The sequence below is a fragment of the Lissotriton helveticus genome, chromosome 1_2 (assembly GCF_964261635.1).
Source record: "Lissotriton helveticus chromosome 1_2, aLisHel1.1, whole genome shotgun sequence".
Taxonomy (NCBI): Eukaryota; Metazoa; Chordata; class Amphibia; order Caudata; family Salamandridae; genus Lissotriton; species Lissotriton helveticus.
This window is the reverse complement of record NC_136058.1, coordinates 361,723,047-361,737,907: the sequence shown is the minus strand read 5'-3', so window position 1 is coordinate 361,737,907 and position 14,861 is coordinate 361,723,047. Positions and strand designations below refer to the sequence as shown.

Below are 14,861 nucleotides of genomic sequence, written 5' to 3'. Positions count from 1 at the left end.
CAAAATCAAATTCGGAGGACTGTAATTCTTGTGAGGAATGTAAAATGGTATGTATGCTTTCTATGTAAGCTTTAAAGCTAAAAGTGGTTAATTTCACCTATCATTTTGGCTTTGTGTTTCCTTCTTGCAGTGAATATTATAGTCTCCAATATCAAAACATTCCTCAAGGGGCAGGCTCTCAGACTCAAGCCCCTTGCGCCACTTTTGTGTCATTTTTCCCATGTTAAAAGAGAAGCAAAAGTGGCGGAAGGATCTTGTGAATCTGCCCCATAATATTAACTAAATTCTAGAATCTCGCCCATAATGCTTTGCTGGGCCTTTGGTTGGCATTGTGATTTTGCCCATAACTTTGCTTGGGGTGGTCCTTGGAGAATGGGACCACCACCGAATCGTTCAGCATGATGTGCTCTTTGTGTTCAAGGCATCTGTTTGCCCTCCCGCTAAGTTAGGGGTGACCCCAAAATCATCACATCTCTCATTTCCTAGTATTTTTTAAAGCTCACTGTTGTGAATTGGTTATATGCTGTTTAGTATTTAAAAGTAGAGTTGTTAAATCAAAGGGTTGTGGGTGCAGTAGCTAACTCCACTACAAAGAAAAGTTGGAATTATTGGATGGATTCCGTGTTTTCAGTGAAACGAGTAGTCACCTAGGGGCATATGTATCAAATACCATTATTGCGATTCTCAAATAGCGATTGTAAGAGAATTGCTATTTGAGAATTGCAAAACGGGATGTAATTAAAACTTAGCGAATATTTTGCAAATCTTTGGCATTCCGTAATTGGGATTAGCAAATAGCGAATCGCAATTAAGGAACCCCTTCCAATTCATTCCTATGTGCTAGGAGGCCTATAGGAATGAATGGGAAGACATTCTCAATTTGTGATTCACAATTAGAGAATCACAAATTGTGAATGCAATTTCAAGGGTGCCAGGGTGTCAAACGGACACTCTGTTGCACCCCTGAAGTATGTATGTGTGCACATATGGGGCACATACCTGCCCTAAGGGCATGTATGTGTGGCACATGGCACTGTGAAAAAAGCAAAAAAGTGCTTTTTTCAAAGAATTCGCAAATTACCACCAACTGTCAGTTGGTGGTAATTTGTGATTTCTTTTGCCAAATTCGCACAACTTTGGTGCTTTCTACTGAAATTGCAAAATAGAGAATCGCAAAGTGTGCTATTCTCTAATTTGCGATGCCTTTTTGGGATGATACATCCCAAAAGCCCTTGTCCCATTCACAAACGGGACAGTTCTGAGAATCGGCCCGTTTGCGAACGGCAAAAGGGCTTGATACATATGCCCCCTAATCTCTGCAACCTTTGCTAGCCGAGTGGAGTTCATTGCCCACGGTTAATTTTACCTCCACTGTTCCTAAAACGTGGTCGTCTAATCTTGTACGTTCATATGTGAAGCACTGTGTGCATTTGAGACACAAACATTATAAATGGATACATATGATGTTATGTTTCACAGTGTGTGCATGTGTGGACCAGAGGTCTTGTTTCAGACAGTGTGTGTGCATAAATTAGAGTTTTACATGGCATGTGCAGATGTGCTTCTCTGCCTTTTTAAAAAGCAGTTTTTCTGCATGTCAATAGGGAAGACACACTGTGGAGAGTGCACCCATTGTCCCCTTCTGCAGAATTCAGTTGCTTTTGTTCTCTTTTGGGTATCCTTCTTGGGAGTGCCTCTCCACTGACATACGGGTAGAAAATGCCTGATCTGTGTAGCAAGCATATACAAGCAGGGCGCTGGTCTTTGTGGGTTAGAATGGAACACTAGCGGTTTCATTAGGGCTATCAAAATGTATATTAAAAGCATGATGTGCATCAGTCTTTGCAGAGCTTCTGAGGACCACATATGGGCAGTGCGCCAGAATGATCTAATCGCCCCACCAACAGAATAAATATGAGGCAGTGTTTGAGTAGGACATACTGGCAAACAAGGAAGAGGTCTATGAATAACACAGGGAAATCAATAATCCAAAAAGAGCTGCAGAGGATCACATCTGCTCTTTACCCCGAAGACAGGAATTTTCATCATTACTTTAATTGGTTAATGCAAACACTGCAGATATTTTGTGGGCAACCAGAGTGAAACTGAATTGAGTCTTGCTTGGTGTACAGGTAATAGTGACTTCGGTGTTCTAGTGCTACAAGGTCACAGCCTGTGACTAAAAGCCCAGTGAATACTCACATTGTTTAAAATTTAATTACACACATTATTAGACAGGCGCCCTCAAACCGTGCAGACATTTAGTGCTCAATAAAAAGCATGTCTTAACCTTCCATTTCAAGGGTTTTGCAGCAGTTTCAATTTATTTTGAGAAACTCTCATTGCTCAAAACAGTGTAATTTCTGATATTTTGCATGTTCCAGGCTCTCCGTTGATTGGTTTTACTTGCAAGAAAGTGCCACTCTAAGTGTTACACATTTGGTCACTGAATGTCATTCATAAATACAAATAAGTCATGGAAATGGCACACACAAGCAATCTGAAAAGTTGGCCATTATGATCATTTCTGGTGCGTTGTAACAGTTTTAAGATCGACTTAGAGTTTCTCTATGCTCTAATGGGTGTAATTTCTGATATTAATATGCTTCCCTCATCTTCATTGCTTGATTTTGCTCACGAGAAAGTGTCACTCATAGTCATTGAATGTTACTCATAATTACACTGTAATTATCAAAATGTCACAAAAGCATTCTGAAACCTTAGCAGCTATGATTACCCACTAGCAAGCAACAACTTTTTTAAAGGACAATCAAAGGGACAAGTACAAAGGCAACGGGAGAGCTGTAACCCCACAGAGAGATTACAGCATGTCTCAAGGGACAGCACATGTGCTGCCCAGGCTCAACGTAAAAAGGGCATGCAGTGAAGAGGCAGCTGTATCAGGGGATGAGCATCTAGGTGAGGGTAGAACAACTTCAGTGTGCCCCCCTAGGGCAAACGGATACCACAGGGCAGGAACGGGGTTAGCGGAGGGCAGTGATGGCATTACCTGTGAAAGATGCAGTTGATAACAACTAGGGTGAGCAGTTAATTAGGGTAAACAGTTGGAAGAAGTTGTGTCAATCAGTGAAGTTGTGGTGCCATTGGTTGGTCTACAGGAACATCAGGAAGCCTCAGGGGAATCAGAATGCTCTGACCCCCTTTGTAACAGCAAACAAAGAGCACTGGGGCAAGGGAGTGATACCAGCCAACTCCCAAGGAGTAGGCATAACTAGAAACAGAGGTGTGGAGGGGAACAGGCAGGGTAGTAGTTGCTTTGCACAGAGCCTGGGTGGAGATATCCTTCATACTGAAGTGGTGTCCTGTAGACCTCAGTGCTTCAAGGAGGGCACCAGGGCTACCAATCATAGAGAAAACAAGTATGTTGGGTGGGGGTATGATGGTTTGGGTTCCAGAGGAGCTTGATGAGAGTAGCATTCAGGGTTGTTTAATGCATGTTTAAAGTGGCACAGTGATTTAGGCAGGGGGCAGCATATGTTTTGACAACAGTTGCTTTACTGCCCTGGCAAGAAGAAAAGGCTTGATCTGGGGCGGCCAGCTGGATTTAACTGTTGGGCATGGTGGTTCTGGTATGGCCTTTCATGCAACACATTCTTATCTGGACAACCAGGATTTTGATGCTTGGGGTGATGACGTGTCGGAGATAAGCAGCAGCTCAGTATTAGTGCAGTTGGCTCACTGGAGAATGTTTTGGATGAAACTCTATAGAACATGGAGCTGGAGGAAGGGGAAATTGTGGCTCAAGATGGGAGAGAGTGGTGGAGTGAACAAGAATGGCTGGATGTTGATTCAGAGTCAGTTTATGGGGAGGATGGATTTAATATGACGAGAGTTGGTGTTTACCAGAACATACACAAAGAAGAACGGTGACGCAAAAACCATAGCCGAACGGTAAGTTGCAGTGTGTGCCCCTATCCTGCTGCTGGGTAAGAAAGGAATTGAAAGGGAATACAGAGCGGTACATTCAGATGGAGTTGCGTGTGAGATGGCAGGTGAGCATGGAGCTCCACATTTGTGTAAAGGTAAGTATCTGGTGGACAAGAAGTGTTTTTGGGGTGGTTATGGCCATTAAGTGAAGGAGAGAAGGTGCAGCTGTAAGGACACAGGTATTGGTTGTGGGTATTTCATTGTTGGGTTTTGTCACTAATGTGTAGTCAAGGATAGAAACATGGGTTTACCGTCTTTTTCAGGTAAATCAGTAACATTGCCCAGAAGAGTTGAGAAATTAAAGGAGAAATACGTTCCTGGGTGGGCAGTTGTGTAAATCTGAGAGAAAGTTTTAGGAGACAGGGAAGGGCCGGGGCATTCAGAAATAATGGGCCTCATTTATGAGGTTTGGCGTACGTAGGGCAGCACTGCAAGTCTTCACGCTCCGCTGCCATATGCCAATGTTAAAAGGCAGGAATGCATGGTATTTCTGAAATACTGTGCACTCCTGTCCTTTCCCCTCCACTGTTTATGTGCAGGAAGGGACGCCTTCCTGTACAAGAGAGGTGTTTTCCTCTTTCTATGTGTACTGCAGAATGCAGCACACATAGAAAGAAAAAAAAACGAGGAGAAATAACAATTTGTCTCCTCGTTACACCTGCTCTAGGGAGGCATAAAGTTTTGGTCCTGCCTTAGGATTTCTTGATTACACTAATCTGGGGCAGTGTCAAAATCCATGGATGCTGCGTGGGGAAAACCCACTGCAATGTCTATGAACACCTCTTTGAAGCAGAGTAAGGCAAGGCAGCGACTTGTACTGCTTTGTCTTACTCCACATCTATGAGGCCATGCAAAACCATGCAAAGTGGCTGTGCGTTGCCTCATAGATATGATAGAGAGGCGTATGCCACCAGTGTTTCGAAAAAAGTGAAGCTCCGGCAGTGCAAGCCTCTCATATATAAATATCAGTGAGGCTCTTAACTTTAGTCTGTATGGCTTTCGCAAGTTTGCCAATATGTCCCCCACTTTATTCATCTCCACTGCTTACAATTTTAAATTTTATATTTTGATTTTCCTGGATTTTCCCTGGACTGTTTATGCTGCCCGAAATGTAATGTGAATTGTGCTAATTATTTATTTTTAGTTTAGGAGCAGTCATAATGGTTTATCTAATTTCTGGTTTCGTATTTTGATATTAGTCTTGTTATCTACCTCTACTCTACGTACACTCATTATAGACTGCCCCACTTTATTTATCTCCACTGGTTACAATTTAAAATTTTATACTTTAATTTTTCTCAATGTTACCTAGCTTATCTTTTGAAAAACACCTACAGATGCACATTTGCCTTCGTCTCCCTGCTCCGCATTGATTTTTTATCACTATTGCTTACAGATCTTTTTACTATCATTGCTACCCCCGTCTATCTCATTCTCCTCCTACCATTTTCCCCTACTACTTTCCACTATTTTCTCTCCTGACTAGCACTACCTCCCATTCTACCACCGCTCATAACACTAAACCTGTCCATGACCTCCTCCTAGAATCACCCCCTCCTCCCACCTCACGCCCCCCTAACGCCTCCTACTCAACCCACCACATTCCACGGCCCACTACACCCCCTGTAAATATTACCTCTACACCGACGTTCCCCCGCCTTCTCCCATCTCTCATATTCTCCGTCCACATTGTGCTCTACCCCAATATACCCGCTTCAGTCCTTCCCTCATTCCTGTCCACTAACACTGACCCATCATGCCACCTCTCAACCTTAAACTCTCCCCAACTTGTCACAGGACTCCTCCTTCATGGACCCAACTCTTGGTCTATCTTTTACCCCTCTAACCTTTCCAAAAATGGCAGGAAAAACTTCAAACACAAACTTCGTATTTGCCATCAAGAAACCTTATTTGCTGACAACTATCTTAGCCTAATCTCCATCATTAGAACTAACTACATCTTCTACAGTAAACGCCCCTCTAAATGGAAAACTATCTTTCTCCGCCACCAACTTTCCACCACTCCTCCCCCCACTTTCCCTGGTGAAATTGTCATCTCTATTTTCAAATCAGGAAATATCCTCATTCAAGCTTCCGAAAACCACCTCACCATTTTTGAACACCACTTTAGCTCATTTTTCCATAACCTACCACCTACTCTGTCCGCTAGCCTTTCTCCCCCTCCAAACGCAAGAGACCCCCTTGCCCCCTCGGTCCCTGACCCCAACCCAGCTGTTCCCTGACTCAGTAATAGACATGGAAACTCCAGACTCACAGATATATCTTCCCAAGACCGCATCAACATCGTCCCCTCCTCCTGTTCTTCCTACAACCCCCTCAGCCAGCACCCCTGCCCCCTGATACCCCAACAGCTACACAAATTACCCCTATCCCCTTCTAGCTAACAGCCCTTAGCACACCCCTCACGCCCCCCTCTCCTTTCATTTCTCTCAATTGAATCCTGAGATAACCATCTCACAGCCTCCTACACCACTGCCTCCTTGAAACCTTAACACTCCTCTCCCCCCCACCTGGTTTCCCACCGATCACACACCCCAATCTACCATTACTGACCAACTGGGACCATTCTCTCCCCCACATGATCTCATATCCTCCCTCCCCATCACTCTTCTTACTCTTCTTACTCAGTCTCTCCTAAATATAGAACTCCACCTCTCAACCCTCGTGTTAGAACTCTCCTCCCTCAAAAATGCCACTAAGAATCCTTCCAGTCACACCTATCTTCAGGACATCATACCTACGAATCCTGCACCCCACATCATGGGACTACTCCCCCTATCGAAAACTCCTCACCCGAGTTGCCTTGCAGTAAATGCTCAAGCATACCACCCCACTTCCCGAACCACCTCTCCCCCGTTCTTCCTGGCCTCAATATAAACCACCTCGCCTCCACGTCGACCACAAATTCTCTCCCACCACATCCATCTATCCAGGTGATCCTAGGAACAAGTAGGACCCCGTCCTCCCCTGCATCCCCCAGACCTCCGCAACAACTCACCACTATCCACTCCTGTTCCCCCAGAAAAATGACTGAACACAAACCCCTCAACTGCATGCTGGTCAACTGCCGTTCAGCTTCCTGCCATGCAACTGATATCACCGAGATCATCCTCAGTGAAAGCATTGACATCGCCTTTTTGACGGAAGCTTGGCTCAATGACCACTCCGCATCAATCCTGGACCTGCTCTCACCCCCTGGTTACTCCATCCTCAGAAAAGACAGGCTTATTAAAATTGGTGGGGGCCTCGGCATAATTTATAAAGATGAACTCCTACTCACACCTGTCCTGCACCATGACCTGGCTACTTTTGAATATCTTGGTGCTGAAACTCACTGTTCAGGGCTCCCCCTCGATTTGTCAATAATATTTACCATCTCCTTGGTGACCCTCTTTTCTTTGTCTGATTAGTGGTTACCAACTCTAGTAACCTCTTCCTTGGGGACTTCAACCTCCACTGGAATAAAACTGATGACCCCTCGATCAACCTTATTAATGACCTACTTGATATCAGCAACTTGAAGCAACTTTGCAATTCTCCAAAACACGACAAAGGTGCCACTCTTGATGCTGTTATCACCAGCAAGGACATGGCCGTTCTCTCCAACATTATCCCCATTGACTGGTCCGATCACCACCTCATCCTCTCCCCGATACACAGCTCCATGTCCCCCCTTCTCTAATACAACTAAACAAATGAAACTAACAACAAGTCTTCACCTTATCCCCCCGGGCGTGCTGGAGACTAAAATTAAAGCCCAGCTATGACATACTTCTCTCTCCCACAGCACTAATGACCTTACTGAACATTACAACAGATCCATTGCTGAGGTTCTTGACCAAATCGCACCAGCCAAACTTAAACTACAAAAAAGCAAACCATCCAAATCCTGGTTCAATGCCGACCTTAACAATGAGAGGCGAGCCCTCAGACAGACTGAATGCATTTGGAGGCAACAGCCCTCCCCCTCTAATCTTGCCCTCCTCAGAGTCACTAGGGCCAACTATAAAAAAACATATCTTTAATGAAAAAGCATCCTTCTTCCGTTCACAACTTGACCAGGCAAAGAAATTGACCTAGAGAACTATTCAATATTGGTAAAAACCAAACTACCTCAGCGTCCCTAAACTTCTGCCTATAGTTGAAAGATGTGAGGAAATCGCTAGCTTCTTCTTAGACAAAATCACCAAGATTGAACTATCCTTCACTGTACCACACCCCCCACATTACCTACCTCCCCTCCCTCCCCTCCCTAACATTCTCCCAGTATCTCCTACCATTCCTATCCCTTCTTCGGACTCTGCTCAACTCGCCATTGCTGTCACCCCGTGGTACCTCACCACACTGTCCCCTAGTGAAAGAGCAATGCTTCCTGGAATAACTTTTGTCCTGTCTCAGAAAGTGATATTCCTAGCATCATCTCCAAGTTGAAACCATCCTTACATACCAGAGATCCTATCCCGGCCCATCTAGTTCAAGAACTAAAACACATCATCGCCCCATACTGGATCTCCATCATCAACTCCTTCCTTGCCACCGGTATGGTTCCTGCATCCCTCCAACTAGGTCAAATTACCCCCTTCATCAAACACGCTACACCGGACCCCAATGACTTAAATAACCTACTCCCTATCTCTAACCTTCTTTTCTTATCTTAGGCCTTGGAAAAATACGCCCTGCACCAGCTAGACAATCACATCAACTCAGTCAACGGCTAAGTTGCCTCCCAATCAGGTTTTCGTAAGGAATGTAGCACTGAAACAGCCATGCTCAACATCACTGACTACATCCATCACTCCCTAGACAAAGGTGAATACTCCCTTCTCATTCTTCTTGATCTCTCCGCTGCCTTTTAATACTGTTAACCATGCTACCCTACTCAAAATACTCAAAGACCGTTTTGGCTTTGACGAAGCTGTTCTTAAGTGGTTCACTTCCTTTTTCCAACATAACACACAACAAATTAAAATCAGCAATTGCCTTTCCAAACCTCTACCTGTCCCCATGGGCATCCCCCAGGGCTCCATTCTCTCTCCCACCCTATTCAACCACTTCATGGAACCCCTCACCCTCATCCTCAAACAAGAGAAAATCGGTTACCACCTCTATGCAGACGACACCCAACTTTACTTTAGGATCAAATCCCATGCTGATGGCCTACATCTCAACGATGCCTTGACTAAGATCCAACTATGGTTCCATCACAACCACCTCAAACTCAACCCTAAAAAAACAGAAATCATTCTATTCTCTCCCAAAAACAACACGCTCCCCATTCATCACTGGATCTCTGACATCTAACCCCTCAACTCTCCATCTCTAAATCTGTCAAATCCATCGGCATCAGCATTGATCAGAACCTCAGTCTCACCCCCCACATAAAAAATTTAGCCAAAGGTGATCTATTCATACTCCAGCATCTCAAAAAAATCAAACCCTTCATTCCAACCGATGACTTTAAATCGGTTGTGCAATCATTGGTCCTATCAAGAATTGACTACAGTAATGCCACTCTCGCAGGAACTCCTAACGTCCACTTTTCCCCATATCAAATCCGTTCTCAACCTTGTTGCCAGGCTTATCCTGGCTGCAAACGATTTGACCACATCTCCCCCGTTCTCAAAGACCTTAAATGGCTCCCGATTGAATGCAAAACCACCTTTAAAACTGCATGCATTACCCACAAATCCCCCTATCAAAATACCCCATCTTACCTCACCAAAAACTCCACAAAGCAGGCTGCACCAGAACATTGAGGAGCACTAATGCTCTTATCCTTGTCCCTCCTCCACTAAAAAAGAAATCTACACAATGTCGCTCTTTCTCTGGAAATGCACCCTCTGTCTGGAATGCTCTCCCTAAAGAGCTACGCTGTAACCCCTCCCCCCCCACTTAAAAAAAGTCATCAGGCTGCTCCTTCTCAACAAATACTCGGGCTCTTAATTACTTAGCCACTGGCCATCAACTCCAGTATTATCCCATCCTATCACTCCTATCCTATTATTTTTGATCTGTTGTTTGACCTTGATCTTCCCTGTTCTGCACCATTTAAATACTGCGCCACATGTGCTAATTGTTTATCCTATTATTTCAAATGAACCATTGCTATACTTCAACTGAGTCTGATCTATAACCTGTAAAGCGCTCTGATACTCTGGGGTCGAGCCAGCGCTATATAAAACCTTTTAAATAAATAAATGGGTCCAGCCAGCGCTATATGAAACCTTTTACATAAATAAATAAATAAATGTCATGCTCACCTATCTCGCTAAACCAGCCTTTTTCTCACACTTACTGTGGCAGTAGTCATCCTTTTGTTGCTGTGAGCACAGCATATGGGAGTAGCTTTTACTGGCACATATGCACACATTAGACTGGACAGAGTAAATTCTTCATGTATATGCTTACAGTTGTGTTGCTGTTTCCTGGCCCCCCCTCACTGTATGATGATGGTGGAGGAAGTCTCTGGTTGATACACAAGGAGGCCCACACTCACAGTGTCGCTAGCTGACAGCAGCCACAGGGCACAGGAGTGTGAAGTGACAGGTATTTTGCCTCAGCCTGATTCAACTCATTGAGTGCCCCTGGCTGGCCTTGCGGCTATCTCAGGTTCCCATGATTGGATGTCTTCAGCCAAACACTGGGTGGCTAAAGGTCACCACCATAAGCTAAAACAGAGGAAATAATGTCTAGAGTAAGGGGCTTATATATGGGATTTTGGTGCCACCTTGCTGCGCTGCCCTACGCCAAAGTGAAAGGGCAGGAATGCATTGTATATATGCAATAGGGTGCATTTGTGTCCTTTATCATGCACTGGCAGCCTAGTGCACCATGGTACAAGGGTGCCTATGTTGGATGCAGGATTGTTTTTGGGCAGGAAGGGGCAACTTTCTGAGTTTTCCTCTTTCTATATATGCTGCAGAAAAGGAGGAGAAATAAAGATTGTTTTTCGTTATTCCTCACCTCGAGAGGAGTAAGTATTCGGTGCTTCCCCAGGATTACATGAGTTCATAAATTTGGGGCAGTGTCAAAATCCATGGGTGTTGCATGGAAAAACCCACTGCAGCTCCCATTGAACACCTCCCAGATGCATAATAAGGTGACCACTCAAAGCCATGCAGTGTGTTAAACTGGTGGCATTATTCATCAATTTTGTAGTACATAAAGTGGTGCATGTGTTTCGCAGGGATCTTTGAGTGGCATAAATCTTGAGTAAGGCGATGCAGCCCAAATAGCTGCGTCATCTTACTCTGCACCCAGGAGGTGTTCCATGGGCATTTCAGTGGATGTTTCCAAGCAACACCCATGGATTTTGATGCTGCCCCAGATTTACAAAATCATATAAACCTGGAGGAACACCAAACCCTTACGCCTCCCGAGGTGAGGCGTGACAAGGAGAAAAATGATTATTTCTTATAATTTTTTTCCTCTTTCTATGTGTGCTGCATTCTCCATAAAATGAGGAAACACCACTTAGGCTTGTTTCTGTGCATGAAGTTGCCCCTTCCTGGACAAAATTAATCCTGACTACAACAGAGGTACCCTTGCACCATGGTTCAAGGGTGCCTACATTGGTGCTAGGCTGCCAAAATGGCACCAGTGCAGGGGGGAAAGGACAGGAATGCACCCTATTGCATACATATGGTGCATTTCTGCGTTTCACTTTGGAGAAGGGCAGTGCACTAAGAAGACTTGCTGCACTGCCCTATGTCGGAATCCTGTAAATGAGGACCCAGGAATTTTGGTAACCTTAGGTTGCAAGAAACTGGCAGACTGATCAAAAACCTGAGAGACTTCCTTAACAGATGAAAGATAATGTCTGTCCTGCCACTAGAAGCCACATCAGTATTCTGTAGCCTGGTGGAGCTGAGTGTAGTCACGCTCAGAAAATCAAGAGTTTACTTGATAGCAGAGCTGCACTAGGGTTTGGCTCACTTAAACAAGATTTTGATTCCTGTCACCTGCATGATTACTGTGTGCACCAAGCTGAAATTATAAACAAGCTAAGCAGGAACTCACTATGTGCAACAAGCAAAGAGGTGAACAGTCTCCAAAGCCACGTAGGGGGCCTTTGCTAATCCAACACATGTGGACACTGCACCAGGAACTATCAAAGCAACAGTGACCTCTTTGATGCCCACCACAATAAATACAGGCCAAACCATGATAAACTGACCCTTGTGCCATTCGCTGCTGTTGATCACTAAGGTCCAGCGGTCATTGGCATTGTCTGACTCAGACAATCAGCATTTAAAATATTGACCTCTGAAGATTTCCAGTGGCCACCACTATCCCAACAGAAACCGTCCACACACAATGCCTTTCCTGGTTCCAGAAAATTGTGTCAATGAGAGACAGAGGTGGCAGCCTCTAAAGTGCATAAGAGCTGGGGCATGCCATCTATGAGACTGTGTACCCCTGAGGGAACAGGTAGGCGACAAGACAACTCAGTACAAGTGTGCTTCTGTTGGTCATCTTTGCTGAATTCTACTATCCAGAAGCATTGCACTTTTCCAAGGAACTGTGCCCAAAATCCAAGGGCCATATTATCAAGAAAGGGCGTTACATTATTGACGCTTTTATCGGCAGGATACTGCCGCTAAAGCAGTGATAATGGGCTTGATAATATGCCCTTGTGAATTCCCATAGAAGCTCAGGTTAACACCAGAACCTGGGATTCTATGAGAATTCACAAGGGCATATTATCAAGCCCATTATCGCCGCTTTAGCGGCAGTTTCCTGCCGATAAAAGCACCGATAATGTATCGCCCTTTCTTGATAATATGGCCCCAAGTTCCTACATGTTAAGGAACTTTGATGACATTGATATCAGTGGACTTTTTCACCTGACATGGTAAGATTATAGACCGCAGCTACCGACTACTTGGGGTGATACTGCTATCAGCATGCAAAGTGTTGTATCTGGTCTCAGGATTTTCTGGGTGCAAGGATCACTAGCTCGGAAACCAACTTTGTTCATGGTCAATAACTGCAGCCTAACACAAAATGCAATATACATAATTAATTTTTTGCTAAATGTTTGGGACCATATCTCAGCCTAGGAAGCTGCCAGGACCTTGTGTGTTTGTTTTGTTTATTTTTAAATTGCATTTTGTACATAAACTCAAATTATATGCATAAGTACTAGCTGTGACTGGAGATTGCATTATTACACTGAATTTATATGGTACTTCACATCCCTGAGGAGCCACAAGGCACTCAGAGTGTCCCTGGGCTCCCTTGTATGAGTCTAGAGTAGTGTGGTTGTAGACTGTGCTCTATGGGACGTACTTGGTGAGGCTAGGAGAAGTGTGAAAAAATACACAGTCGCCATGCAGATATCTAACCATTTGTTAGAGAGGTCTGTTTCATAACTTAATTATGTGCCTGGGAGCAGCCATTTTTTATTAATATATTTAGAAAGTCAAGCTGATTGCTCTTTATTCTTATTCAAGCAGCAATGACCTTACTTGTGTGTAAATACTATACTTCCCTGCACCTCAATTCGAAATCTACTGCTACCTCCCTGAGTAAGCCTTGGCTGCTCCATCAAGTAGTGTCATTGATATAACCACAAATCCTAAGACTATTTGTGATAGACATTCAGGATGTTATGTCATGTTTTCTGAAGCAGCCTGCCACTTGCTCATACAAAATAGACTTTCCATAGGAGAGTGAATGAAGGAACCATACTTATGAAAGAAGGCGTCTTCCTGTAGAGTTGTGATGTTCCGGATTCCTCCTCCACGGAGATGAGCAAAGGCACTGCATGGAAGCTGCTTTGGCCTCACGCAGAACCACTTCTCTCCAATCCTGGGGTCTCGGTACTCACACACAGGCTTGTCCAAGATTTCAATGTTGCATTCAGTGATCTCCATGATTCCGTTCTTTTGGAAATATCCGACAAAGTAGATTTTATCTGGACGGGAATCCCTTAGACGTTTGAGAATATGAACGGCCTCGCTGGAGTGTATGAGCCGGATGGATATTTCCACCTTCCCTGGCCACAGAAGCTGGAAGGATACAGTGTATGTTCCATTCTGGTGGTCCCTAACAGACCCCGTCACCCCGGCCTTCAGCAGCGGAGAGTGGAGCTTTGCCTGGAAGAAGTCTCCACCATATGTCTTTGGTTTCCGCTGGTGGTCTCTGGCTGTGACAGACACCTCTAGGGTCTCACCTACAGAATATCTGTGCTTGGGGTGCAAAAGTTGGAAGTGAGAGTTCTGTGGACTGGTGGACGAGTTGAATGTCAGAGTCCCCAGGGTTTCCGGCCACTCGATGAGTGCCTTAAGCAGCTTATCTTCTTCAGTTTCAGGTGATGATTGTGAATGCTCCTCTGTGGTGGAAACCAGACTGGTAGCAGTTGGTTTTGTAAAATTATTTAATGTCCATTTCCAAATGGGGCTCACCTGTGAAGAGAGTGATAGAGCATAAATAACGGGATAGTCAAACAGAATGGAGTAATTAGTTATTAGATGCTCATTTTACATCAGGTATCTTTTAGTTCTGGTTTTTGGAGCTTGACAGTCTATCTAGAAGTTAATAGTAGTGTCCACTATCAGTTCACACTAGGTGTGTCTGACCTAGGGAAGGATTGGTGACCTGAGCTGGGGATAGTAGAGGAAGTAACTGTGATGATACCTGTCTCCAGGGGAGTTTGAGGGGTTCCCCGTTCTGATTTTAAGAATGTTAGGTGAGTGTGCTGTCATTATGCTAAGCAGCAATGTGGTGCAAGGGTATTGCCTTTGGATCAGACTGGGACTCTTTATTAAGAGAGATCAGCAAATTGACAATACACAATACAACAAAACATTGTAGCAATAAACATTTTAAACCATGCACAACACACATTCAGTCTGTTTTTCAGAATGCTATGGAAAGAAAGTTACGAG

The 14,861-nt window shown here is 44.4% G+C and overlaps 1 protein-coding gene across 1 annotated transcript in view; it reads right to left on the bottom strand.

The window, feature by feature from the left end:
- LOC144803814 (NXPE family member 3-like) overlaps positions 1–14,861 on the bottom strand; it is a 149,182-nt gene that overhangs the window by 43,141 nt on the left and 91,180 nt on the right. Inside the window, exon 2 of the mRNA XM_078671878.1 lies at positions 13,663–14,378. Coding sequence (XP_078528004.1) covers positions 13,663–14,378 — 716 coding nt within the window. The remainder of the gene's footprint in view (positions 1–13,662; positions 14,379–14,861) is intronic.